Raw genomic sequence first — 27,420 nt, 5'->3', positions numbered from 1 at the left:
TCCATCGAGATACACTCCATGCCTCATAGAACTCACTCATTTACAGGGGAAATCAGTAAGGTTTGCTTTTTTTTTGTAGGTTTGCTGAATTATGCGGCTGCAACCACAATCAATGGAACATCTCTCACCCCCGTAAAGAGTTTACCTGTCATTTACCTGGAGGTTCTGGGGCCAGGCGCGCCTGAGTCTGCTTCTGTAACTACACCAGAGGTGACTTCACACCCTGGGAGCTGAGTGGACAGGATGCTGAAAGGAACCTCACGAGTTTTCCAGGTGTGATAGCACACACCTTTAGTCCCAAGACTCTAGAGGCAGAGGCAAGTGGATATCTGAGAGTTTGAGGCAGCTTGGTCTACAGAGTGAGTTCAAGGATGGCCAGGGTTACACAGAGAAACCCTGTCTCAAAAAAAAAAAAAAAAGTTTCTCACTACAATAGCAGACTACGGAAAAGGGTACAGGTTTTGCCCTTGGTAGAGGGAACAAGCTATGCAGAGACAACCTGTAAGAGGCTGGAGAACTTGCAAGCTTGAGATGCAGAGAGGAAAGTCCTGTGTGGAGACAACACAGCAAACCCACATGACCCCATTATGTTTATAGCTACTTCTTATTGAATTTTTTACTTATTTTATGTGTGTGTGCATGTATATATGTGTGTGAGATTTTCTGTGTATGTGTGCATGTGTGTATGTGCATGTATATATGTGTGTGTGTATGATTTTGTGTGTGTGTGTGTATGCGCATGAAGGTAGCAGTCAGATGACAGTGTTCTGCAGTTGGTTCTGTCCTATCCACATGGGTCCCAAAGGCTAAACTCAACTTCAGGCTTAGAAATGCTCCAATGAGCCATCTTTATGGTCCTGACAGTTCTTGCTAATATTTTTCAATGCGGTTAGATGTTGTATCAAGTTTCAGAGCCATCTCAGTTTTCCTGAAAGTGATTTGGCCCTGCTCCTGTTAGAGTTTACTGTATGCCACTTCTGTCTGCCACCATTCCTGGGAAGATACAGACGCCACCAACGTTCAGCTTTGTGGCCCAGTGAGTTGTATGGGGACCTACTTACAGAAGCAGAAGTGACTCAAAAGACAGCCACATCACTTAAGCACACCCAAGAATTGGGTGACAGCTCACAAAGCTGGGAATCTGGAACTCTCGCAATACAGCATGCAGGCAGCTCAGCAGGTTGGAGTGTCTTTTGCAGGTAGCTCTGCTAGTCTCTGCCTCTTCTGCACGGCTCACTGGTCTGAGAGTAACTCTCGGCTCTTTTTACTGCTTATATACTACATTGGGATGGAGGGGGCAGGGCTTAGTAGATCTGGTCAGTTTCAGGAACTTCCTTAGCAATCTGAGTTGTTTCCTTCCTGAGCTTAACAAACTTTCCTGTAAGATGGACTGTCTCAGCTCCCTTTAGAACAACCTGTTGCGTCTGTGTCTTGTGTCTTGAAGAGCTTCTCAATTTGTTGGGAAACTTTATACTGGAGGAAATGGCTGTACAACAGCCATGGGCTATCATGGCAGGCCTGGCCCCCTCAGACCCTCGAAGTTCTGCAGTGCTGATCACATAGTACGCAGTGCTTCTTGCACAGTCCTTGCATAGGTCACACTATGGACAGGACATGGACCTAGCTGAACCACTCAAGACACTCCCTTCCAATACAGGCATCCACTCGCCCTTGCTTTTAATGCAGCTTCACTCATTGCCTGTAGGTAGCTGTCCATACCCCTTCACAAGCCCCATGTGTGTGTTTCCTCCCTGCTTCCAGGTGCTCCTCTGATAGATTCCTGCCTAATTTTTAGTTTGGTTCCCAATGGACGGGCATCTCATTTATTTCCAGCCCTCTACAATTGTATCTGTTTGCCGACCAAATTTTAGCTCCTGTTCATGACTCCACCAGTAAAAGAAGTTCCTGCTGGATACTGGACCACCCTCCCCCCAAAAAATACCCAAACAACAACTTTAAAATCTGAATTCCCCTCCCAGGAGACTGTCCTGAGGGACCAGCAGAGGCCATTTTCAGTTCAGAGAGCAGTTTAAGGCTCTGAGGATGGGTGGGTATGGGAAGAGCTCTTTACAGCTTAGCTCACTGCCCACTTAGATCCTACAAATCCTGCAGACACCTTCTATTCCGGAAATGGTTGGACCAGTTCCTGCCCAGAGCCACTGAACTCCCACTCCTGCATCCTAAAATGCACCCTCGTTCTCTTATAGCTAACTCTTTTCTCTTTTTCATTAGAGGCCTTTCCAGATAGAATTGTCCCAAGACACTTCAACCCCATCCCTGGACTTGATTTTGCTTTGTTTTTGCAATACTGGCAAGGAACCCAGGGCCTCATGCGTGTTAGGTAAGCCAGCACCACACTCAGCGAGGGGGGTTTGTTTCAGCTTACAGCTGACAGTCCATCATGAAGAGAAGGGAAGGCAGGAACCTGGAGGCAGGGGCTGATGCAGAGGCCATGGTGGGGTGCCACTTACTGGCTTGCTCCCCATGGTTTGCTCAGCCTGCTTTTATTATAGCCTCCAGGATCACGAGACACCACCCACAATGGACTGACCTCCCACATCAGTCACCAATCAAGAAAATGTCCCCACAGGCTTGCTATAGGACAGTCTAATAGAGGCAGCTTCTCTACTGAAGCTGTCAGATGACTGTAGTATGTGTCAAGTTTGCAAAATCAGCCCTGTTGCTTTGAATCTTAAACTCTGACTTTAGTAAGGGTCTTTAAATGTCTCCATCTCCCTGTAGCCCACCACCCACCAGAGGTAGTGGGAAAGAAAGGGTCTTAGGATACGAGGGACATGTACCTGTTTAGAAGTTGTTCTTTGGAGCAAATCTCTTCTGCGTTGTCAGGAAATCTGCAGTTCAGGTCGCAGGATTTAGTAGCAGCAGCTCGATCCATTTGTGAGTACTTTACAAATATATCAGTAGGGCTGGAGAGATGGCTCAGCAGTTAAGAGCACTGACTGTTCTTCTGAAGGTCCCGAGTTCAAATCCCAGCAACCACATGGTGGCTCACAACCATCTGTGAGCCCTCTTCTAGTGTGTCTAAAGACAGCTACAGTATACTTACATATAATAATAAATCTTTTTTTTTAAAAGGAGACTATATCAGTAGTCTAATTTAGTAGTAAATAGCAAACTCGAATCAGCAGTGGTGGCATGACCTAGTAGGTCAGGCCTCAGCCAAATCAGCAAGAGTCAGCAGGAGTGACCAGGACCAACAGGGACACTCAGAGAAGTTCTTTGCCATGCTTCTCTCTCTCTCTTTTTTTCTTTTTTTCTTTTCTTTTTTCCTAGACAGGGTTTCTCTGTGTAGCCTTGGCTGTCCTGGAACTCACTCTGTAGACCAGGCTGGCCTCGAACTCAGAAATCCACCTGCCTCTGCCTACCAAGTGCTGGGATTACAGGCATCCGCCACCACTGCCTGGCGTCCACTTACATGTTTGCTTTAAGCAAAGCATCCTTTCATCTATGTCTGCTTCAGAGAAATGTTCCTTCATGTGTTTAACCCAGCAGAACACCATCTGACACAACCAACTTTCTAAAGAAACCATAAATTTCTACTTCACAGCACTGTCCATTATTATCCTCCCTGCTAATATGTACAATATACTTCTTTTTGTTTGTTTGTTTGTTTTGTTTTTTGAGACAGGATTTCTCTGTATAGCCCTGGCTGTCCTGGAACTCACTTTGTAGACCAGGCTGGCCTCGAACTCAGAAATCCACCTGCCTCTGCCTCCCGAGTGCTGGGATTAAAGGCATGCGCCACCACGCCCGGTTTACAATATACTTCTTACATATATTATCTGGTTCCATATTTAGACTGTCCTTCCAGAAAGGCAGAAATCTTGATTGGGTTCTGACATGTCTTTTTTTTTTTTTTTTTTTTTCCTTAAGTGACAAGGTCTTTGTTGCCCAGGCTGGCCCTGAACTCCCAGTACCTGGGCTTACAGATGCATAAAGCTATGCCCAGCTCTCAAATGCTTAGAATGACATAGGGTGAGCGGTAGGTGCTGGATAAAGATGGGTGAGTAAATGAATGAGGATCTTAATAACCCAGCCACGTCCTCCAGGGTTCGCAGACTGTGCCTTCAAGGAAAATAACCCGTTAAAGAATATTTCTGTCCCCTGAGTATGCGCACAGGCCTGTTGCAGATGCAGAGCATCCAGCACTCGGGACCTGGGGCCAGGTTGAAGCTAGGTTTGTTAAAGGTGCTGTGGGTTCAGGACTGTCCGGGATCACTCCTCCCAAGAGATGCCTACAACCCTTTGCCCCAGAAGCTCCACCCCATTCTAGGGGATCCGCCCACTTCTAAAGATCCTCCCACCCTGGGTGTCCCGCCTACATCTCCTGAGGCTCCACCTCACCAGGGAGGTTCCTCCCGCAGCTTGCCCCGGAAGCTCCGCCCCATCCTCGTGGCTCTGTTCCCGCCCACTTCCCCTGAGGCTCCACCCCACTAGGGAGGTTCTTTCAGCCCATTTCTCCCGAGGCCTTTTTCTCCGGAGGCCTTTTCCTGAAGACTCCGCCTCAATCCGCCTACCCCGAGGCCCCTCCCACTTTCCTTGAGACTCCGCCCACCCAGGAGGCCTCGTCGGCTCCTTCTCGGAGGCCCCGCCCCATCCAGGATGTCCCGCCCACCCCCATGAAACTCCGCCCCCGGCACCGCCCGCCTGTCAGCGGGCAGCTGGGCTAGGCTCCGACCTTGTAGCGGCGCAGCGCCTGCTCGGAGCAAAGCGGTGCCCAGAGTGGGCTCGGTGAGAGGCAGGATCCTGTGTCCCCGCGTCCCGGCCACGGCGTCACCCTCTGACGACTCACCTGGTGGCAGGTAAGGGCCGCCCCCAGCTCTGCGGAGCTCGCAACGGGATTTCGGCTGTTTTTTGACCCTTCTGCGACGCGGTCTTGTAGGTACCTTGCGGGGAGAGCGTTTGGAGGAGACCCTGGAGGCCTGTGGCCCGGCATGGAGCTGGTGGCGACCTCTGAGGGCTGCGAGCGCCAGGCCTAGCCTGGGCCAAGCCTTCCCAGCCGTCAAGCGGGCCTGTGCGGTCCCAGAGGGCTCCTCCTCGCCTGCCTGAGTTAATTGAGATAGCTGCAAGCGTGGCGGACACTTCCCTGCCCTCTGCCCCACCCCCTGGAGATGGGTGGCCTCCATGACCCTGCTGCAGATGGCGTGGGGACAGGTGTCAGGACCCCCTTGTTTGCCACCAGGTTCCCTGAGGCCACCTGGCGTCGCCAGTCACAGCAGTGGGATGTGGTGGCCCAAGTAAGATCGGGAGTCAGGATGGAGCCATGTGGACCCAGCCTGGGTGTGTCATGTTCTCTAGAGAACCCCCCCCCACACACACACACACAACAACAAGGCAGTTAGGGACTGCTGAGAGCTGCACCGACCGGCCTCTCCAGGGCTGGGCCCTCGGCTGGGCCCTCGGAATGACAAGCCTGCAGAGTGAGGGGTGAATGGGAATCACTTGAGCTACCCGAGGCAGGACCTTTCTCTGCAGTTCCTAATTAGCCTGGGCACGCCTTTCCTCCTCCTCCTCCTCCTCCTCCTCCTCCTCCTCCTCCTCCTCCTCCTTCTCCAGTCCTCCTCCTCCTTCTCCTTCTTCTTTTTCCCTCCTCCTCCTCCTCCTCCTCCTCCTCCTCTTCCTCCTTCTCCAGCAGAGGGTACCGTGTGGGGTTTCCCTTGAGCTGTAACAGGCATTGGGACTGTTAGCCTCCCAGGACTCTGGGTCACAGAGCTGGGAGGTACAGGAACCAGGGAAGACCCAAGACGGATAGCTGTTGTGACTGTAATGATAACAACTTCTCTCCTGGCTGTTCCCGATTACTCTTGCTTACAATGGACGGCTGTGGGTACTCCAAGCAGTACCCCCTCCGGGGAAGGGGGGTGGGAAAGCCTTCTCAAAAACCCCCTGTGCTTGGGATGTAGCTCAGTGGAAGAGTTCTTACCTAGCAGGAGCAAGGTCCCGAGTTCTACCCCCAGCACCAATATAAAACACAACCCAGTGGGGCAGGGGTCACTTGCCAGTCCCATGCCTTGCCTAAGCATTTGGGCCAAGACAACTTGCTTTGTCTTCCTGGATCCTACTGGCCCCAGAGCAAGGCCTGCACCACCTCTAGCCACCAGCTTGCCCTTGTCTCTTGGGCCATGCGTATCACCTGTGTGCCGACAATGCGTCCTCCAATTCCACCTAGCTGTGCGTCCTCAGAGTCCAGGCACATTGGGGATTGGCATGTGCCTCCTGAGCGGCCTTTCTGCCCTCGGCTTTTAGCCTGACAGTGTGATTGTGGCCTTCCCACTGCACTCTGCTTGGTAGCTTACTTAACGAGGGTAACCTGCCATCCCACCCTCGCCCCAGGATTAAAACCTGCCCTGACCTGAGTTGGATTCTGATCTGTGGATGTTTGAATAGACGACGGATGGCGCTGGGGGTGGGGTGGAGGGGGGCAGGGCACCTAGGCACTATAGGTGCTCTGCCTCAAATGACCCCTAGCCAAGCCTCTCTATCTCCCTTCCCGGCTTCATTTTTTTGTCACCTGCAAAAGTGCTTCAGCTAGTCTCTGATGTTAGCATCTGGAGTGTTCTTTTCCAGAGGACATGGGCACTTGGGGCTCCTAGGTGTGGGTGCCTGGCTAACTTGGGCTGTTGGGGTTGCAGGAAGGAATCCTCCATGACTGACAGTCAAAGGGAAGGAGGCTGGATAGCGAGTGGTTCCAGCCTGCAGGCTGGCTTCCCATTTCTGGTTGATCCTCTGTCTCACTCCTGAGCCTTGGCCCCCTTCCTAGGGGGCCCATGAACCGCTGGTGCCCACCCCAGGAAGGCAGTAGTCGGGTGCCTGGCAGGCCTAGTAAAGCCGGCACTTGCTTGGCAGGAGGCCTGCGGTGGCGCTAGGCCAGGAGCTTCCCTCTCAGGCTCCGAGTGGAGTTCACCCACTCACACTCCCTGAGGCGTCTGCATTGCAGCAGACTGAGCCCAGGAGCTGCATTGGCAGCTCGGACCTAGCAGGGATGGAAGGGCTGAGGGAGCCTGCCTGTCTCACTCCTTCTCTCTGCCCTGACCCTACTTGGCCCTGGCTCCCTTCGGAAAGGCAGATGCTGACTAATCAGGCCGTAGCTCTGACATACACTCAGGTCTGCCTGGAAGTGCTGGAGTGACAGAAAAATTAAAAAGAAAATAAAACAACCCCCCCCCCCAGGCTCTGGACCCTTCATGACATCTCCGCACCTCAGACCCTTTCTTGGCATCAGGGTGGGGTGGGGCATGTCCACCTGGAAGAGACTGTCATCACGTATAGAGGTGTGGAGCCCAGACTTTGGAGCTCTATCTAGCTATGTGACATGGAGCAGGTCATCTGACCTCTCTGTGCCTCAAGTGTCTAAACCATAAAATTAGAATATATTTCATGGAAGTCTCACGGTGCCACACTCATGTGCCCATCAGAGGATGCAGGCTCTTACCAGTGTCACCTCTGCTTCTTGCCTGAGCAACGTCAAGTATTTTCCTTAAAGGAGCACCTCCTGTCAGTGTGGTTGTATCCAGGTATAGTGTTGGCCGCTCTGCCAGTTCACTGGCCATGGGATGCTGGGTAAATTCTTCCCTAGGCCACATTTTTGCCATTGGCTAGTGGCACTGATGACACTGCAAACCTCGCAGAGTTATCTTGAGGATAATCTGAACACATGAAAAGCAGGCAGTGTGGGGCTTGGCGCCTTCATTAAGCACGCAATGCAGGTATTAGGCGCCCGCTGTATGTCGGGTATGCAGTGCGCACAGGTGGAGGACCCTGGAGCTGGGGTCCTTCACACAGGGGCTTCTTTTGGTTTGGGCCCGTGTTGGCTGAGTGAAAGGAGCTGGTGACTGTCTTCCGGTGCCTCGGTTTCTCCAGATGTAAATGGGGATGCAGACAAACTGACCTCATGTAAAAGGTTAGATCCCTCGACAATTCAAAGTCAGTCCCCATGGTGTGGCCCCAGAGCAACAGGGGAAAGGTGTCCCTCAGGACTGACTGTCCCTTAGCGCCTCCCTGTGCCATAGGGCTCAGAGTGTTGCCCGCTTTATTGATAGGGCACCGACACTGTTGTTTCCTCTGAGGAAGATCTGAGCAGGAGTCAGTCAGTGCTCGGGGTCTGCCTCAGCCAGATCCTAAACCTACCTAAACAAGCTCCACCTCCAGCCACAAGATCCACACCTCGCCTCCCTCAAGCTGTGGGCTCTCCCAGGCCCTGGGGGGGGGGGTGGCGGGGGGCGTGTGGGAGGGGCTTCAGTGGCGTGGACAGCAAAAGCAAGAAAAAAAAACAAGATCCAGAGCTAGGTGTGAGGGCCAACCCAGGCTGGATCTAATAGACTCTAGAAACTTCCGAGCAGACACAAAGGTCTCTGGGTTGCCATGGAACCTGAGAGTGTGAAAGGTGAGTTGAGATATAATGTTTGCCGTTGCTATCAGCAGCAGTCAGCATGTGCCAGGTGTGCCGGGCCTGATAGCTAGGCACTGAACTTCACTGCTACCCTGCGCAACCGGAACAGTGAAGACACCAGGGTCATCTCTTGAGCTCTGCTAATCTCAGCGTCACCTCCTCAGTGGTGGCAAAGTCCTCCATGCGATCCCCATCGCTCCCCCTGCCCCCACTTCCCAGTGCCTGTGCTCTCACTGTCTCAGGGTACACTCCTGCCTCAGGTCCAGGCCTTCTCTTCCCCCTGTCCAAAATGCTTTCCCCAGTGTGTCCTTGGGGGTGATTCTTTCCTCTCTGTCTCTGTTTGTCTCTCTGTCTCTCTCAGTCTTTCTCCCTCCCTCGTGTGTGTATGTGTGTGTGTGTGTGTTTAATAGGACATTAAACCCAGGGCCTTGACTTAACCCTATACTATCTCTTAAATTTGTCTTAAATTTGACATTGGGACTCACTAAGTTGCCCAGGCTGGCCCTGAGCTTGCCAGCCTCCTGCCTTCCCCAGTAGCTAGAATTCCAGGCCTCGCTCCCTCAGCTCTTCCGAGTCTTCTTCACATGTCTCCTCCCCTTCTGTCCCCCTTTCTCGTTTCACCGGCTTCATTCTTAGCATCAGGACCAGTCCTCTCTTTCTTTTTCTTATTTATTTATTTATTTATTTATTTATTTATTTATTATATGCAAGTACACCATAGCTGTCTTCAGACACTCCAGAAGAGGGAGTCAGATCTCATTACGGATGTTTGTGAGCCACCATGTGGTTGCTGGGGTATGAACTCAGGACCTTCCGAAGAGCAGTCAGTGCTCTTACCCGCTGAGCCACCTCTCCATCCCCTCTCTTTCTTTTAAGATTGCTTTTTATTTTATGTGTCTGAATTTCTTGCCTACCTGGATGTGTGCGCACCACATGCATTCAGTGGCCAAGAGGGCCACAGGAGGATGTCAACGCCCCTGGAATTGGCATTATAGAGTGTTTAGTTACTGTGTGGGTATTGGGAATCAAAGCTGGGTCCTTTGGGAGAGCGGCTGGTGCCCTTAACCAGTGAGTTGTTTGCCCAGCCCCGTCCGCCCCTTTTGAATCTCCCTCCTGTAGAGGGAGGCCATCTTTATAGGAGCAGAGATCTTTGTGCTCTATGCTCACTGTTTCTTGTTTCTCTTTGTTGTCTGCTGCTGCTGCTGTGTGTTTTGATAATGATTATTTTTATTTATGGGTGTGTGTGTGTCTGCATGAGTTTATGTGTAGCACATTTGAGCAGGAGCCTGTGGCGTCCAGAGGGTGTCAGATAGAGGGGGAGTTACATGTGATGCTGAGCCGTCTCTGTAGCCCTCCGCCTTATGTTTTGAGACAGGGTCTCTCACTGAACGTGGTGCTCAGCGACTCTGGCTGGTCAGTGAACTCCAGGATCCACCTGTCTCTGACACACCCCACCCTCTGGGACTCAGAGTGTCTGGCTGGCTTCTGTGGGTCCTGGGGATTTAACTCGAATCCTCATGCTTACATAGCAAGCACTCTGCTCACTGAGCCATTGATTTTCCCTAGACCCTGTTTTCATTTTTTCTTTTTCTTTTCTTTTCTTTTCTTTTCTTTTCTTTTCTTTTCTTTTCTTTTCTTTCTTTCTTTCTTTCTTTCTTTGTTTTGTTATTTTGAGACAGGGTTTCTCTGTATAGCCCTGGCTGTCCTGGAACACACTTTGTAGACCAGGCTGGCCTCAAACTCAGAAATCTACCTGCCTCTGCCTCCCGAGTGCTGGGATTAAAGGCCTGCGGCACCACACCCGGCTCATTTTCTTTTTTTTAAAAAAGTGTCTTTCTCTCTCTGTTGCCCAGGCTAACCCCAGACTCAGACTCGGTGCAGTCCTCCTTGCTTTAGCTTCTGGAGGGGAGTGTGGGGATTAGAAGCCCGATTCTCCACACCTGCCTCAAGTTTTGTTCATTGCTAAATCCCAAACGCAAGGAACAGAGTCCTGCCTACAGCAGATGTGAAATAAGCATCCCTTGCATGGAGAAGACCCTCCACCATCCCGGGACATCACTGTCATTACCAGACTCCCTCGGGGTCGTGCAGCCATAGGAACACAGCTTAGCCCCTTCGCTCTGATGCTTTCTTTCTGATGCCCCCACAGGTGTGGCCCTGCCCAGCTGTCAGTGATGGCCTTGCCCCGGTGAGCCAAAGCCTGCCCCTCTCACCCGCCGGCCACCAGCCAGCAGGATGAGGCTGTGGAAGGCAGTAGTAGTGACGCTGGCCTTCGTGAGCATGGACGTCGGGGTGACCACGGCCATCTACGCCTTCAGCCACCTGGACCGCAGCCTGCTGGAGGACATCCGACACTTTAACATCTTCGACTCGGTGCTGGACCTCTGGGCTGCCTGCCTGTACCGCAGCTGCCTGCTGCTGGGGGCTACCATAGGCGTGGCCAAGAACAGCGCTCTGGGGCCAAGGCGCCTGCGGGCTTCGTGGCTCGTCATCACCCTTGTGTGCCTCTTTGTGGGCATCTATGCCATGGCCAAACTGCTACTCTTCTCAGAAGTGCGCAGGCCCATCCAGGACCCATGGTTCTGGGCGCTCTTCGTGTGGACCTACATCTCGCTGGCTGCCTCCTTCCTGCTGTGGGGGCTGCTGGCCACTGTGCGGCCTGACGCAGAGGCCCTGGAGCCAGGGAATGAGGGCTTCCACGGGGAGGGTGGGGCCCCTGCTGAGCAGGCATCGGGAGCCACACTACAGAAGCTGTTGTCCTACACAAAGCCTGACGTGGCCTTCCTGGTAGCTGCCTCCTTTTTCCTCATCGTAGCAGCTCTGGGTAAGTGGGGCCTTGGGTCTGACCACACTGAGCCTTGGTCTCCAGGGGTGTACTTGCAGGGTGCCTAGCAACCTCTTCCCTCTCAAACGGGTAGCGGGTAGCCGTTTACTTCGGTGGTTTACACAGCTGGGAGACCCAGAAGAAATGGGTATGGTGTCTTACTCCCCTTGTCCTCTCAGCATTTGAGAGACTGAGGCAGGAGGATTGTTGAGAGTTTGTGGTCTGCTTGGGCAAAGAGAAGGCCTTTGTCTCAAAAATATAGAGAAAGGAGCTAGAGAGATGGCTCAGAGGTTCAGACCACTGGCTGCTCTTCCAGAGGTCCTGAGTTCAATTCCCAGCAACCACATGGTGGCTCACAACCATCAGTAATTAGATCCGATGTCCTCTTCTGGTGTGTCTGAAGACAGCCACCATGTACTCCTACATAAGATAAATAAATCTCTTTTTAAAAAATACAAAGAAGCCAGGCAGTGGTGGCGCACGCCTTTAATCCCAGCACTTGGGAGGCAGAGGCAGGTGGATTTCTGAGTTCAAGGCCAGCCTAGGTCAAGGTCTACAGAGTGAGTTCCAGGACAGCCAGAGCTACACAGAGAAACCCTGTCTCCAAGAACAAAACAAAACAAAGCAAAGAAGATGTGGAAAGGCAAAAGTTTAGTTAATTCTACCCTATTGCCCGCATTGTTCTGGCCCAGGGCTAACCACAGAAGGTTATATAGACTTCTATGTGGACAGGAGATCTCCTCATCTCCTGTACACACACATATGTGTTCGTGTTCTTGTGTGTACGCAGAGGTCAGCGTGTGTATCATCCTCAATGACCCCCACCTTATTATTGAGACAGAATCGCTCTGAACCTGGAACTCATTGATTGACTAGAGGAGCTGTCAGTCACCCTCAGGATCCTCCTATCTCCACCTCCCCTGCAGTGGGATTATAGCCACCACGCTCAGCCTTTGTATGCAGAGAGCCATCTTCCCAGGCGAGCCCTCGTCCTCTCTTTTTGGTGTTTGGCGGCGTAGCTCCCAGGACATCGCTTCTCCCCTGTGCATACTGGTTGGATTCTTGTTTGTTTTGCTAATGTCTCCTGGACATCCCAACCCAACCTTATTTTCTTTGGCTGCATAGAATTCTACTGTGTGTGGTAGCATATATCTGTCCCCATCTGTCTCCTGTTGCATGAGCTTGTCTCGTGTGACTGAACGGAGCTGAAGGGTGAAGCTCGTCTTGGTTTGAAAGTTAGATGTCTGGTGCTATAGGTCTGCTCCTCTCCTGAAGCATGGGCAGGAAGGAGGTATCAGAAGGTCACTCCATAGCTCCTCCCACTGGCAGGGCCTGGGGTCTCAATGAGCTGTGTGACCTGGGGTAAGTCTACCAACCTTTCTGAACCATTCCTCTCTCTTGTGGGGAATGGTAAGCACAGGGCTTGGTACATCATGGTGGGTGTCCAGGAATTCACAGGGACCAACCCTGGGGGCAGTGACATAGTCAGAGTAGTCTCAGAGAAGGCCAGTGAGCCTGAGCTGGCTCTACCCCAATCCCTCCCTCACCGCCTCACCGCCTTACCCCCCACCCCGAGTCCCCTCAGTTCCTCCCTTTAGAGTCTGTGTGATATGAGGCAGCTACTCAGCCTCTGCTTGTTGGTCTCTGTATAAAGCAGGAGTATAGTCCCCACTTCGATCAGCTGTGTTGCTGTGACAGAGTGCCCGGGACAACAGCTTGAAGGGGAGAAAGGTTAGCTTGGCTGGTGGAATCCGGTTCCAGCTACGGTCTTCTGGGTTCATAGGTATGGAACCTATAGTGAACTAGAACATCACAGCTAGAGTATAGTGGAACAGGGCTGCTCACTTGATGGTGGCCAGGAAGAAGACAGACAGATGAAGGGCGGGGGTGGGGGGAGAGAAAGGCACACCGGCCATGACTGAGCCCAGCCTCCAAGTCCCAGGAGGGTTGTGAGCCTCCATCACACGAGTTTTTGAGGGGATATAAAAACTAAACTATAGTCCCTGTGGTATTGAGGGACAGGGAATGGGCCAATGAGCTAAGAAGATAAAATGCCTCAGATGAATCTTGGCATGGGGAGCACATTAGCCTTGAGTGGCTGTGAAGTCCAGGCTGACCCATTCTGTTTATCCAGCTTCTTCTGCACTCGCATCAAAGCCCCAGGTCCCTGCTTGGGTAGACATCTTGGATTCATCTGACTGGCCTTTCTCTGCCCCTCAGCCATTGTGGTGGTGACATTTCCAGGTCTGACTCACCCCAGGTGCTGATCTCTAGAGCCAGATGTCACTCCATGACCTTGTCCCTTTGCCTGTGGTGGACCCGTGTTGCTGTGGCATGCTCAGGGGGGCACAGGTGTACTACAGTGCCTCTGAGTTCTGGCAGCCTTCGGGGTTACATCAGGCCAAGGACTCAGTGTGAGTCAGACTCTGGAGCACTGATGCCCGGCCAGCTAAGTCTCAGTTTCTCACCCTGCAGGGGTGTGGCGCTGTGAGTGCTAAGAGAGACACGCAGGGCACCGGGCGCGGGTGCAGAGCCGGTGTGAGGTGCCATCTCTACAGACCAGACTGGCCTTGAACTCACAGAGCTGGAGATCCTCCTGCCTCTGCCTCCTGAATGCTGAGATTAAAGGTGCCCTGGGCATCAGTACTGTCTTTCATTTCATTCTTTTTACTTTTATTTCCCGAGATGGGGTCTTTTTATATAGCCCCGGCTGGTCCGGAAAGATTCCTTTATTGTTTTACAATCACATTTTACATTTATTTATTTATCTGTGGGAGGGGCTGGTTGAGCAGATGCTGTGCCCTGTAAGTGGCATTCTGAGGACAACTTAAGAGAGTCGGTCAGTCAGTCCTCTCCTTCCACCATGTAGGCTCTGGCTGTTAGACTTGGTGGCAAGAGCTTTCCCCCCTGAGCCATCTCACCGGCTCAGCGTTCTCTTCTGTTTGTTTTCCATTTTTATGTTTGTGTGCGCATGTGTGTGGCACCTGTGTGGTTGTAAGTAGAGGCCAAATGCTGACGTTAGCTGCCTTCCTCGATCACCCTCCACCTTACCTTTTGAGACAAGGTCTCTCACTGAACCTGAAACTCATTCATTCAGCTGGGTTGGCTGGTGAGTGCCAGTCCCAGGACACATGCCACCATGCTGAGCTGTTCACGTGGGTGCCGGGGGTCTGAACTCAAACTTGCACGGCAAGCCCTGTACCAGTTCCTTAGTTCCTGGTTACTTGTGGTTTTCTCTTTCAGACAGGACCTCAGGTAACCCTGGCTGGCCTTGAACTCCTGATCTCCTTGCCTCCACCCCCCAAGTGAGATTATAAGCATGTGCTGTACCGCACCTGGCTTGCTATTTGGGACAGGGTCTTCTTAGATCACTGAGGCTGGCCCCCTCACCTGGAAATGCTCCCGCCTCACCTCCCAAGCAGTGTCAAGTAGGATTCTTGCATTGGGTTTCTTGGCATCTCGACTGTGTAGAAATGTGGGCAAGCTCAGAGCTCCAGTCTCCTCCTCTGTGGAAAGAAGTCATTTCCACAAATAGCAAGAACAAAAATACCAAGCCCGTAAGAACACGGGGTGACATTTGGGACTTGGAGGAAATAAAGGAGCAGATGTCTGTGGTAAGGTGGTGTGCTCTAGGCAGCCGTGCACAGGTCCTGAGGCAGAAGGAACCCAGTTGTTAGAGAGGCGCTGAGGCTGGCAGGGCTGAAAGCAGGATGAGTGAGGTGAGGCAGAGTCCCGTGTTGTCCTGCGTGGGCTGTCATGAGCCTTTGGGACAACCTTGACTCCGACCCGAGAAACCTGGGAGTGAATGGGCTGGGTTGAGCTGAGATGGCCAAGATTTGAGGTGAGTCCCAAGGTGGGAAGCAGCCCCTGAGACATTCCAGGCAAGATGGGTGACTTAGAGCAGGGTGGGACTACTGAGACAGCAGCAGAGGTCAGATGTAGGAAATACTCCTGAAGCCTAGTGTAGGAGTCAGAGTGTCCGTGACGCTTACAGATTACTCAGAAGGGCTTGCCCTGTGCCCCCAGTACACAAGACCACACAACTCATCAGAATCAGGATTCCACAAGGTTTTCTTCCCTGTGGGTAAACTGAGGCCGAGCTTCAGCTCAGGGATAAGCCAGCTGCATCTGGAAACCCCATCTGGTCAGTTAGATGGCGTCCTCGAGTTTCCTGCTCCTCATCCAGCAGAGGGCGCCATTTCCCCACAGAAGGCCAGAGTGCAAGCTGATATGTATGGAGAACCTACCTGGGTCCAGCCTCAAGCCCAGATCAGCCTAAGCAAATTGCAGTGAAGACACCCGGAGGAGAGAGAGAACCGACCTTGAGGGGCTGGGCTTCTGCATTGACCATTTTGTGAGAGTGAGCATTCCAGAATACTGGGAGGCAGTTGTGCTTTGGCTGTTCTGGGGTACAATCAATCCAGCAGCCTTGGAGCAGGTGAGGGCTAGCGTGCCACCCAGGGCCGGGGCTTAGCCCTATCCCCAGTGCCAGAAATCAGAGGCGCTGCCGGCTTTGGTGTCTGGTGAGGGTTGCATCCAAGTGAGCATAGCAGGGTCCTTAGAGAAGAGGAGCTGTGCCCACGCCCCTTCAGACCATCCCCCAGGGCAGCTGCAGGAGAAGCAGGGCAGAGCTTTGAAAGGCTCAACCCAGCTTCCCAGTGAAACGCACCTCTCCTGCCTCCCACAGAGGAGAGATGGCCCACATGTGTTGACTCTCAGCCATCCCTCTCCTGTGCTCTGTGACCCACTGAGTCAGCAGGGTGAAGGTACAGGAAGCCCGTGGATGAGAAATTACCCTGCCAGCCCTAGAGTGCCACCCCTCAGAGGGGTGGGACCAGCACGTCCTGGAGCTGTGCCAGCAGCAAGGTCTTTCAGGTTTAGAAGGTGGAAAGCCACACCTGGAAGAAGGAAATGGCCTTTGGCATCCCTCAGCTGCTGCTGCTGAGTTTTGTGGCCTATGTGGGTGTCATCCAGACCCATGACAGGTCCTACTGTGGCTTTGAATGCTTGGCACCCAGGTGTCATCAGTGTCACGCTATGTGTTCTCTGAGAGTGGTGTATTCATTTTCTTCTCTGGGTTGACCTGGGCTCCCAGTTGAGGGCACAGTCCTCACGTCTTGGTGCAGAAGTCATGGCTCAGGCACATGATGCCGAAGGTCACATGGCATCCATCCGGGAAGCAGAGATGAGCGCTGGTGCTACGCTTGCTCACCTCATTTTATCCGGTCAGGGACCTCTGCCCAGGAAGTACTGTAGCCCTCATTTATGAAGTATCTTCCCACCACCCGTCTAGAAACTCCCTCCAGCCCTGCCCAGGGGTTTGTTTCCATGATGGCTAAGTCCCATCCAATTGACAGTTTGACCACAGCAGGGGCAAGCAGGCACTTGAAGCCAGACCTTGGATTGGGTGAGCAGAGACACTGGGGGCTGGGGGCTTCCTGCTCCGCTGAGCCTGCCCTGTTCCCCCCCCCCCAACAGGTGAGACCTTCCTGCCCTACTACACTGGCCGGGCCATTGACAGCATTGTGATCCAGAAAAGCATGGATCAGTTCACCACAGCCGTTGTCGTCGTTTGCCTGCTGGCCATCGGCAGGTAGCCACCCAACCCATACACACCACTCCTGCAGGAGGGAGGGCAGAAGGGAGCAGGGCCAGCCCAGCCCTGCAGCAACCGCCCAGACTGACGTGGAACCCTTTGGTTGGGCCACATCCTAGAGCTGTGCCCTCTTGCCTCTGAAAATGGCTCCAGTCCCCTGAAGATAGCTTTCTCTCTCCCTGGCTGGTCAGTGAATATGTAGCCCAAAGGATTGGTTTTCTATACTGTTCTAGAAGGGTCTGGATGCCAGTGTTAAGTCCTTTACCCTTGCTGTAGGACTTACTGGGGAGTGAGGGAGTCTAGACCTGGATGTCATCCCTACAGAGTGTCCTGTCCTCTGTCCTTGGGGAGGAGGGGCTGCTGGTGGGTGATGCTGCCTGCCGGAAGGACACCGGCTATACCGTCTCTCATCTTCAATCAGCTCATTGGCCGCAGGTATTCGGGGCGGTATTTTCACCCTCGTATTTGCCAGACTGAACATTCGCCTCCGGAACTGTCTCTTCCGCTCACTGGTGTCACAGGAGACAAGCTTCTTTGATGAGAACCGCACAGGTTGGTCCCTCCTGGGGACTTTGGGTGTCCAGGGTGAGCTAGCTTCCTGTGGGGCCCCTGCCAGCAGCATGGCTTGCCCCACCAGGACTTCCTATGGTCCAGTTCCAGGTGGAGCCCTGGGATGCTAAGCTGACTGGTGACGTTTTTGGTGTGAGTTGGGGCCACCACAGAACCCTGGCCAGGCCTCTTGAGCTCTCGGCAGTGACCAGGGCCGCCTCTTGTCTAGTGCTGCCTGAAAGGGAGGCCTGCAGAGGCCCAGTTCCTGTGGACCGAATGATGGATGGGAAGATCTAGCAGGGAGAGAAACAGCATGCCCGCCATGGTCCCAAGCACTGGGCCAGGCCACACCTGTCCCACCCATCCCATGCAGGGACCATTTCCCTCCTGTAGTTGCTGCCCCATGGCTGTTGCAAGGCGTCTTCTAGTCCAGCATTCCACAGTGTGTGAGAAACGCTGCTATGCGTTTCTCTCTGAGCTCAGGAGGCTGTGTCTGAGGTGGGTGTGGGGTGTTTACCCACTCTGCCAGTGAGGCCTAGCAGAGAGAAGTTTGGAATCTGGCTGTGGTGGGCACATGCACTGTCACGTTGGCCTTCCCCAACTGATCTTCAGTCAGTTTCCACTCGGTAGACAGGCAGGCACCTCACACAACACGTTGCAACCCTGTGTGGTACACACCCATGACCCTGTGACCCAGGGTGGCCTCAAACAAAACAAAGAAAAAAAAAAAAACCGGTACCAGGGCTAGTCTTCCAGAAGTGCTCCCCGTCATTCCCAGATAGCATAGTGGGGGAGAGGTCTGACTCCTATCATCCATCTCAGAAGCCCCTTAGCGTCCCCTCCGTCATCCCCCCCCCCCCGGCAGCTCTGGGCATCCTTGCCACAGAGGGCTGAGTGCCTGTGTTCCAGGGGACCTCATCTCCCGCCTCACCTCTGACACCACCATGGTCAGCGACCTGGTCTCCCAGAACATCAACATCTTCCTGAGGAACACGGTCAAAGTCACGGGCGTGGTGGTCTTCATGTTCAGCCTCTCCTGGCAGCTTTCCTTGGTCACCTTCATGGGCTTCCCTATCATCATGATGGTGTCCAACATCTACGGCAAGTACTACAAGGTAGGCGGAGTCCAGCCCCTGGCAGTGCCTCGGAGGCTACACGAGGCTGTTCTGAGGCAGTCTGTGTTCATTCACCGTCTTCACTTGGTCACTGGGTGTCTCCTGAGGACCCACTGTGTGCCCAGCACTGGGAAGCAGTGAAGCAGGCTTCCCGTAACAACTGGCCTTAGGTATCAGCCAGGCACGGTGATCACACCCATCATCCCAGTGGCCAAGGACTGCCACTACACATTCAGACCCACCTTAGTCAGAGAGAAGACCCTGGTAGGAACAGAGGACAAGGCCAAAGTGAAGCTGTAAGCGTGGGCTGGCGAGCGGACCCGAGGAAGGTGGGTGCCCTCAGGACTGTGTGTTCTGAATACAGCACAAAGCTCTGTGGTAGGAATGTGCCTGGTGGGTCTGAGAAGCTGGCAGGTGGCTGTTTGGGTAGGTGATGGGAGACAGGACAGTGGCAGGTGATGAGGGCAGAGTCTGACCCTCTGGTTTTGAGGGGGATGGTGACGTGGGCCTTGACTGTGATCTACTCTGAGGCAGCCAGAAGTCCCTCTGCCGTTGCCTGCTGACTGGACTTGCTCTTCATGGCCTCCTGGAGCCCCAGAGCTGAGCTCCGACACGCAAATCTGAGTCCCACCACAGGCTCAGGCACCCCTGGGGAGGCGACTCAAGAGGGGAGCTTCCAGCCTTGCTGGGTGGGTCACTTTCCCTAGCTCTAGAGCCCTCCCCCGTGTAAAACAGCTTCCCTTCAACCTCCAGCAAAAGGCCACCAGCCCTAAGCCCTGATCATGGACTCTTCCCTAGCTCCTCTCTGAGTGGACAGGAAATAGTCGGGATGGAGCTGCTCCCTGCCCACCTCGTTCCTTCTCATTGGCCTCTACCTCTGCCCACCTCAGGCCCCACCTCTAAGTGGGTAGAGCCGTAAAGGAATTTGTTCAGGGTCTGTCATCTTTACAAAGCACACACACCACCTGCAGCCAGATGTGCTGCTAGGAGCCCAAGGGGTAAAGGCACCGACCACGGTGCGAACCTGGGGACCTGAGTCCAATCCCAGGGTCCACGGAAAAGGCGGAAGGGCATAATCAACTCCGTAAAGCTGACCCATGCCAGGGGACGTCTGCCCGTGTCCCTAACACACACACACCCCAGACGTGACTTGGGACCCCACCTCCCAGGGGCAGTGGGCCTTTTCTCTTTTCTGCTCTCTGTGACCAAGTATGACATTCAGGTCATAGAAGCAGCCCTATAGAAAGGACACACTCGTGCCTGCTCTGGCAGCCATTGTGTTCGTTACTGCAGAGCAGACTGCTGCAAGCCTTCCTCCCCTCTGAAGCTGCTTGTGCTGCTGATAAACTGTGCCCCTCGTGCTCGCTGTTTCTCATACTGTGTGCAGCCTGAGCAACAACCTGGGACGACCATCCTTACAGCAGCACAGGGCCGGGTGCAGACACTCCTTTTCTAGAGCTAACTGTAGTCCAAGTGTGGTCAGTGGTCTCACTCAATGTCAGTGGGGGCCCTGCTTCACTGCCCCCCAGTGCTGGGCACTGTGAGTCTCCCAGCCCCCCAGGAGCTCTGCTGGGTTTGCTCTCTTGAGTCTGCCTCATCAGTTAGGAGGCGATGGGGCTGGGGTGGACAGAACGAGACGGAGGTGTGCTCAGAGGGACAGTGAGGCCGTCTTGACCATCCCTGTGCACAGAGGCTCTCCAAGGAGGTGCAGAGCGCCCTGGCCAGAGCCAGCACCACAGCCGAGGAAACCATCAGCGCGATGAAGACGGTGCGCAGCTTTGCCAACGAGGAGGAGGAGGCTGAGGTGTTCCTGCGGAAGCTTCAGCAGGTGTACAAGCTCAACAGGAAGGAAGCAGCGGCCTACATGTCCTACGTCTGGGGCAGCGGGGTACGTGTGGTCAGGCGCCGGGGTGAGTGGATGGGCGTCCAGATAGGGATCCCATGCTTGGGTGACATCCAGGTCCCCACATGTGGCTGTCAAGTCATCAGAGTCTTTCCCGGAAAGACCACAGGGCCCTTCCTTCAGAGGCCCCTGGCCCCCCTACAAGGTGGCAGGGTCAGTAGGAGAATGTATCCTCAGGCTAGCTAGGGTCCAACCTAGGCCTCAGCTCCTCCCTAGAGAATGGAGAGAACCTGGTTTGTTCCTGTCCCAATAGTCTGGGAGGTAGGAGCTAGGCTGGCCTGGGAGGGGGGGACAAGGAGATACAGAGTTTCTTTGGAGGAATTAGCTGTGTGTGGGGGGGTACAGGGGAGCCAGGAGGCAAGGACTACTTGGGTGCCACTACCTGAGACACTACCCCCTAAAAATGCCTGCCAAGCCTCTGTCAGCTCATCCACGGCTGGCCACTGTCTGCCATACACAAGGACACTTGTCCAGCTGCTGGACTTCACTCTGGCTTGGGGTGGGGAAGGAATCCTGGGAAGGTTGTGGGTTGTCTCATCTCTCAGACACCCCCACCCCCCAAATCCGTAGCATGAGGTCCCTAAGATACTGTCCTCTTCAGGAGAATACTTAAAGGAACAGAAAGGCCTCACTAGCCTGTTCTGACTGGCTGCTGTGTAGCCTTATTGGTGCCCCAACCTCTCTGAGCCCTGCTCTTTGCAATGAGAATGAACAGCCCTGCCTGGCCCAGCCGAGGAACTTGAAGGTGGCATGTGTCAGCCAGGGCTTTACAAAGAAAGCCTTGTTCTGCTGCCAAGCCCATGGCCTGCTCCAGCTAGGGGCCTTTGTAGGGAGCTGCTGGGGGAGGGGTGTGAGTGACAGATGGGGCAATGGAGTTTCCGTTGGTGTTCAGCACTTCCAAGGCTGCCCTCCAGCACCCAGTGAGATGGTTTAGTGGGAAAAGACACTGTCACCAAGCCCGGTGATCTGAGGTCCTCCCCTCAAGCTTCTCTCCTGTCTCCCTGGTCTTACTAACAGGGGGCAGAGTTGGGGGACAGAGTAGAGGGCAGGGCCCAGGGCTGGCTAAGGCCGGGAAGCATACACAAGCCATGCCCGTCTCCTTCTGTGCAGCTCACACTCCTGGTGGTCCAGGTCAGTATCCTCTACTACGGGGGCCACCTAGTCATCTCGGGGCAGATGAGTAGCGGCAACCTCATCGCCTTCATCATCTACGAGTTTGTCCTGGGAGACTGCATGGAGGTGAGGGGCAGCCGTGGGAGGGCGGGGGGTGTGAGGCAAGAGCAGATTCCGGATTCTGTGGGGTGGGTAGGTTTGAACCAAACAGAATGCATGGAAGATGGCAGTAAGACCCATCCCAGAACTCCAATAGGGCACCTCTAGGATAACAGTGCCAGAGAAGCAACCGCTGGGCCGGCACAAATGGTGAACTGGTGGAGGAACACTTACAGGCACGTTGCATGTGTGCTGTGAACTCCCACTGACTTCACAGCAACCGTGTGCCATCTTGGTGTTACCTCAGTCCCCAAGGTAGACATAACTATGACAGCACCTCAAGGGCTGCACACAGGAGACAGGCAGGCATCTTTCACCCATACTCTGCTGCCACATCCCTCAGCATGAGGTGGAACAAAATATTTACACTCTCTTGTTTCTGAGAGAAGCCACCTCATTGCTTAAAGGCACTGGGTGAAGACGGCTTCTGTTTTGGTCCATGTTTATACTGGGTGTGCTTGTAGCCACAGAGAATGTATACAAAGTACCCATTAAGATCCATATTAAAGATTAAGTTAGGGCTGAGGCTGGCTCCCTTGGCAGAGTGCTTGCTGAGCATGCGTGGCTCTGGGCTCCATCCCCAGCTCAAAGAGGTGCTGCTGTGGGGTTCCACCACAGCTCTTGAGAGGTGAAGTGGGAGGGTGGGCCTGGGGCCTCTGCCTAGGGTGGGAGGCAGAGCAGGGGACTGACAGCTGGCAGCCTGGGCATCAAGTCAGAGTCCCCAACACTGCAGCTGGGATGTCTCCAAGACTCTGTGGTATCCCCGAAGGGAGGGGACCCATGCTGACCACATCATGGCTTGCCTTTTGTAGAGTTCCTTCCCCTCCCCCAACACCTTTAACCCTAGCCACAGAGACTGGGGATCTCTGAGTTTTAGGTCAGCCTGGTCAAATGGCAAAGTCCAGTATCAAAGGATCACCTTCACCTACATGTTGAATTGTTTGAAACTGTCTGGATGGACAACAATTGCCAGCTTATCTCGAGCCTTTTAATCCCAGCTCTCTGGAGGCAGGGGCCAGCAGATCTCTGGGAGTTCAAGGCTAGCCTGCTTTACATATGGAGTTCCAAGATAGCCAGGACTATGTTGTGAGACCTTGTCTTTACAAAAAAAGGGGAACTTAGAACCCGATGTGGCAGCCAGAGGAAAGACTTCCTGCTCTGCCCTGCTCCCCACACATACCCTCTGCAGGGCAGTCCGACCCTGGGCCCTGGCTCCAAAGCCCTAGACGCAGTGTCGTTACTTTCCCCATCGCCCTTTTTTTTTTTTTTTTCCTTCATGGCCACTATCTGCCTCAGCAGCAGGTGGCATCCAGGGGCTCCCTGCATCGCCTCAAAGCTGCAGCTCTGACCCATAACCTCCCCTCACCCCATCAGTGGTAGGTGTCAGGAAGGGGCTGTGGGTGGGACCAGGATGTGTGTCTTCCCTGCAGTCCGTGGGCTCCGTCTACAGTGGCCTGATGCAAGGGGTGGGGGCCGCCGAGAAGGTGTTCGAGTTCATCGACCGGCAGCCCACCATGGTGCATGACGGAAGCTTGGCCCCCGACCACCTCGAGGGCAGGGTGGACTTTGAGAATGTGACCTTCACCTACCGCACTCGGCCACACACACAGGTCCTACAGGTAAGAACAGCTCAAGGTCTGCCAGAACCATCCTACATCTTGGTTGTGAGGCCAGAAGCAAGAGAGGCAAGGGCTCCACTGAGAGGCCGCCCATTAACTCTCCAGTAAGAGCTGCTGGGGAGGGCTGGTGTGTCACACGTGTCACACGCAGAGTGCCTGCCTAGTGGGAACCAGGCCCGGCTTCCAACCCCAATACCAAAAGGATTGTGTGTGATGGTTGGGGGTGCAGGGCTTCTCTAGTAACTTGACAAGAAGCCAGATTGGTGGACTAAAGCTGTGCCGACTTTGGTGTGAATGGAACCCTCCTTTTGCATGCCACACCCTTCCAGAAGCACCGGCAAAGTCATGGATCCGGCTTCTGTAGAGGGAGAGGCAGTAACAACGGAGCAGAGCTTCTCGGAGGGAGGTGACCTTTAATCAGGGAGCAGGAGCTGACCAGGTGGCTCACTACAGAAAACAGTCCAGGCAAAGGCGACTGTAAATATAAAAGAGTCACCAAGCCAGTCCTGTTAGCTCAGGGCTTGTCATCCCAGCTACTGATGTGGCCCAGGGCAGGAGGGCCACAAGTTCAAGCCCCACCCCAGTGGGGTGCCAGGCCAGTCAGTGAAAAGAGAGCTGAGCTATCTTTCCAATCTTTTGGGAGTCTGCAGCAGGAGGATTAGCACTAATTAAAGGCTGGATAGTAAGTTCTAGCCGGCCCTGGGTCCCATGATAGGGGAAGTAGCTCAGTGGTTGAGCTCTTGGCTAGCATGCACATGTTGCTGGGTTCAAGTCCCCGGTACCACAGAAGAAGCACATATGTTCAAAGTGCCCCAGTCCTGGTATCTTAGGAAGACCGTTCAGAGGCCAGCAGCACCGCACAGGGCAGACAGGGGGCTGTCCTCCTGCCTCTGAGACTGGAACATCTTGTGTCCCTGCAGAATGTCTCCTTCAGCCTGTCCCCCGGCAAGGTGACAGCTCTGGTGGGGCCGTCGGGCAGCGGGAAGAGCTCATGTGTGAACATCCTAGAGAACTTCTACCCTCTGCAGGGCGGCCGCGTGTTGTTGGATGGCAAGCCCATTGGCGCCTATGACCACAAGTACCTGCATCGCGTGGTGAGTGCCACATGCCGGTTGGTCCCCACACCCTTCCCTTTCTTATAAGCCACGACACGGATGGAAAGAAGGGTGTAGTTCTGTCGCTGATGTGACACCCCCCCCACCCTCATGCAGAAGGTTGTGGCACTCCACAAGCCACCACGTGCCCCCTCTCCTCTCCTAGAGGTAAATCCCTACCCCACCAGTGTGACAACCTTTCCTTGATTTGCACGAATTTGACCACCCGGACACACTCAGGTCTCACGACTCTGTTTCCTCCAGCCTGAACTTGCTCCAGGCAGATCTGAAGTGCACAAGGTCCCTCCTGTTCCCGCAGGCTCCTCATCTGCAGGCACAGACGGAGCTGAAGTGCAGGGCACACACAGCCTCGCTTCCTTCTTGTGTAATGTTTTCATCAGCAGACTCGCACTCCACAGTAAGAATTACTGTGGCAGGGATTGTGTATGGAATGTCTTGGCAATACTCACCCTTGTTACTCTCTCTTGCTCCTGCTTCTACTTAAATGTATGTCCTTCTAAAATAACACACACACATACACACACAAAAGATGATTTTTTTTCTTTAAAAGAAAGAAAAAGTTGATCCAGTGCTGACTGACACACAAGCAGAAGGGCCTGTACAGGTGTTCAGTCTGTGTACTAGACACACCATCAATCCAGGCAGGAGAGCCCTTCACTGCTGGTGTGTGTGTGTGTGTGTGTGTGTGTGTGTGTGTGTGAGTGAGTCTGTGTACTAGACACACCATCAATCCAGGCAGGAGAGCCCTTCACTGCTGGGGTGTGTGTGTGTGTGTGTGTGTGTGTGTGTGAGTGAGTCTGTGTACTAGACACACCATCTATCCAGGCAGAAGAGCCCTTCACTGCTGGTGTGTGTGTGTGGGGGGGGGCATGTAAGCAAACGTACATATCTAGCGAATGAGCACGTGTGCATTATCAGAGCGGGATCTCAAGGCCTTCCGTGTTAGATGAGCAATCTACCACTGAGCTAGCAGAGCTCTAGTCTCCATGTGACAGGACCCACAGGCTGGAAAGTCCCCCTGCATTGAGCGTATGTAAGCAGAGATGGGTAGCAGAGAAGGGTATGTGACACACTGGGCTGCAGGAAGAGCCCTGAACAGCTGCAAACGTGAGCGCTTAGATTCCCAGACTGCCAAGTGTCAGCGTGAGGAAGTGGCTTCCTGCAGGCTTTCTCACTTCCTGGTGGTGAAAGACATGAGGCCCCACTTATCTGCTTATTAATCATCCAGGGTTCCTCCGGGGAATACAGTCTCCTTGACTTTTTAAAAATTATTGCAAGCACAAGACAGTTAAGTGCCACACTGTAGCCTTGAGTTAGTGATTTTTCTCATACTGTGGTGATTTTTTCCTTTTTCTTTCATTCTCTCTCTCTCTCTCTCTCTCTCTCTCTCTCTCTCTCTCTCTCTCTCTCTCTCTCTCTCTGTTCACACGTGTGGCATGCATGTTTGTAGGTGTGTGTTGAGAGGCCTGAAGTCAGCCTAGATCACTTCCACCTCATAGTTTGAGGCAGGACTTCTCTGTGAAAGCATCATAGCTGTGACCCTCTCACCAGCCAGCTCTAGGGACCCTGCCTCTGTTCTCTGAAGCTGGAGTTAGAGGCAGGCCTCCATGCCTGCCCAGCACCAGGGTGGGCTTGGGGAGCTGAACTCGGGCCCTCCGATTTGTTCAGCAAGTGCTTTAACCCCAGGGCTGCTGTAGAGGCTGGACACTTAACCACAGCTCTTGGGAGAGGCTCACACAGGAGGGTTGTCAGGATTTCAAGGCAGCCTGAGCTACATACTGAGTTCTTGGATGACAGAGTAAGACCTTGTCTCAAAAAATGGGGTAGGGAGCCAGGCAATAGTGGTGCATGCCTTTAATCCCAGCACTTGGGAGGCAGAGGCAGGCGGATTTCTGAGTTCGAGGCCAGCCTGGTCTATAAAATGAGTTCCAGCACAGCCAGGGCTATACAGAGAAACCCTGTCTCAAAAAACAAATAAACAAACAAAATGGGGTAGGGATTAGATAGAATAAGGGCAACTGCCTGGGAGGCCTGTTGTCACGCACCCTGACAAAGTCACAAAGCTACATTCCATCTCCCTGCCCTGTGCTCAGGGGAATCTTGGCTTAGCTCAGAACTTGGCTTAGATCAGAGCAACAGGATTGCTGGCTCTGGATTATCATTCTCTGACGCCTGAGGTCTAGGATCGTCTGGGTACCCAGGGCCCCAGCTAGGAAGGAAGAGGCACAGCTGAGCTTGGCCAGCCGTGCAGATCAGATTTCAGACCTGAGACTCCTGGCGTCGGCCAGGCGGGACTTGGGAGACTCTGTGACAGCTGGAGGGTTCATTGACAGACTCTCTGAGTCACCTTGCTCCCCGATTCCCCCTTCAACAGATCTCACTGGTGAGCCAGGAGCCAGTGCTGTTCGCCCGCTCCATCACAGACAACATCTCCTACGGCCTGCCTACCGTGCCCTTCGAGATGGTGGTGGAGGCTGCACAGAAGGCCAACGCCCATGGCTTCATCATGGAACTGCAGGACGGGTATAGCACAGGTACCAGGAAGTGACTCTGAGTTAGGAACTGGACTGATGCACTCAGGCCCCATCACACCATTTCCTTCCCATCAACATGAAAGCCCCATCACAGGAACAGCTGTGAGGTAGCCTCGGTGGGGCACAACCTCCTCCTCCATCAGTTTTGAACACTTGGTAAAGATCGTGTATACAACCAGGCATGATGGTACATAAATTTTCAAGTTTGAGGCCAGCCTGGTCTACAGAGTGAGTTCCAAGCCAGCCAGGGCTACACAGTGAGACCCTGTCTCAAAAAAGAAAAAAAAAAAGGCGAAAATGAACAAACATGGACTGGACGGCTTAGGGGCACTGCTGCTCTTCCAGAGGACCATGGTTCAATCCCAGCACCCACATGGTGACCCCCAGCTATCTTCGACTCATGTCCCAGGGAAGAAAGTACTTTTGGCCGGGCGTGGTGGCGCACGCCTTTAATCCCAGCACTTGGGAGGCAGAGGCAGGCGG

The 27,420-nt window shown here is 53.7% G+C and overlaps 1 protein-coding gene across 3 annotated transcripts in view; it reads left to right on the top strand.

Moving 5' to 3' along the window:
• Positions 1-27,420, top strand: part of Abcb9 (ATP binding cassette subfamily B member 9) — a 46,074-nt gene that overhangs the window by 5,928 nt on the left and 12,726 nt on the right. For 2 of the 3 annotated variants that reach the window (XM_021162354.2, XM_021162352.2), the window contains 9 exons: positions 10,560-11,234; positions 16,713-16,827; positions 17,252-17,382; positions 18,289-18,494; positions 20,185-20,382; positions 21,508-21,636; positions 23,100-23,288; positions 24,209-24,382; positions 26,778-26,937. In XM_021162354.2, the coding sequence (XP_021018013.1) occupies positions 10,646-11,234; positions 16,713-16,827; positions 17,252-17,382; positions 18,289-18,494; positions 20,185-20,382; positions 21,508-21,636; positions 23,100-23,288; positions 24,209-24,382; positions 26,778-26,937 (1,891 nt within the window). In that variant the 5' untranslated portion in view covers positions 10,560-10,645. Of the gene's footprint in view, positions 1-4,670; positions 4,824-10,559; positions 11,235-16,712; positions 16,828-17,251; positions 17,383-18,288; positions 18,495-20,184; positions 20,383-21,507; positions 21,637-23,099; positions 23,289-24,208; positions 24,383-26,777; positions 26,938-27,420 lie in introns of those variants that run through there. The other variant, XM_021162351.1, reaches the window with a different exon arrangement.

This window comes from Mus caroli, chromosome 5, assembly GCF_900094665.2.
Source record: "Mus caroli chromosome 5, CAROLI_EIJ_v1.1, whole genome shotgun sequence".
In the NCBI taxonomy this organism is placed as follows: domain Eukaryota; kingdom Metazoa; phylum Chordata; class Mammalia; order Rodentia; family Muridae; genus Mus; species Mus caroli.
The sequence above is the reverse complement of the archived record's forward strand: the minus strand, read 5'-3'. Positions and strand labels throughout refer to the sequence as shown.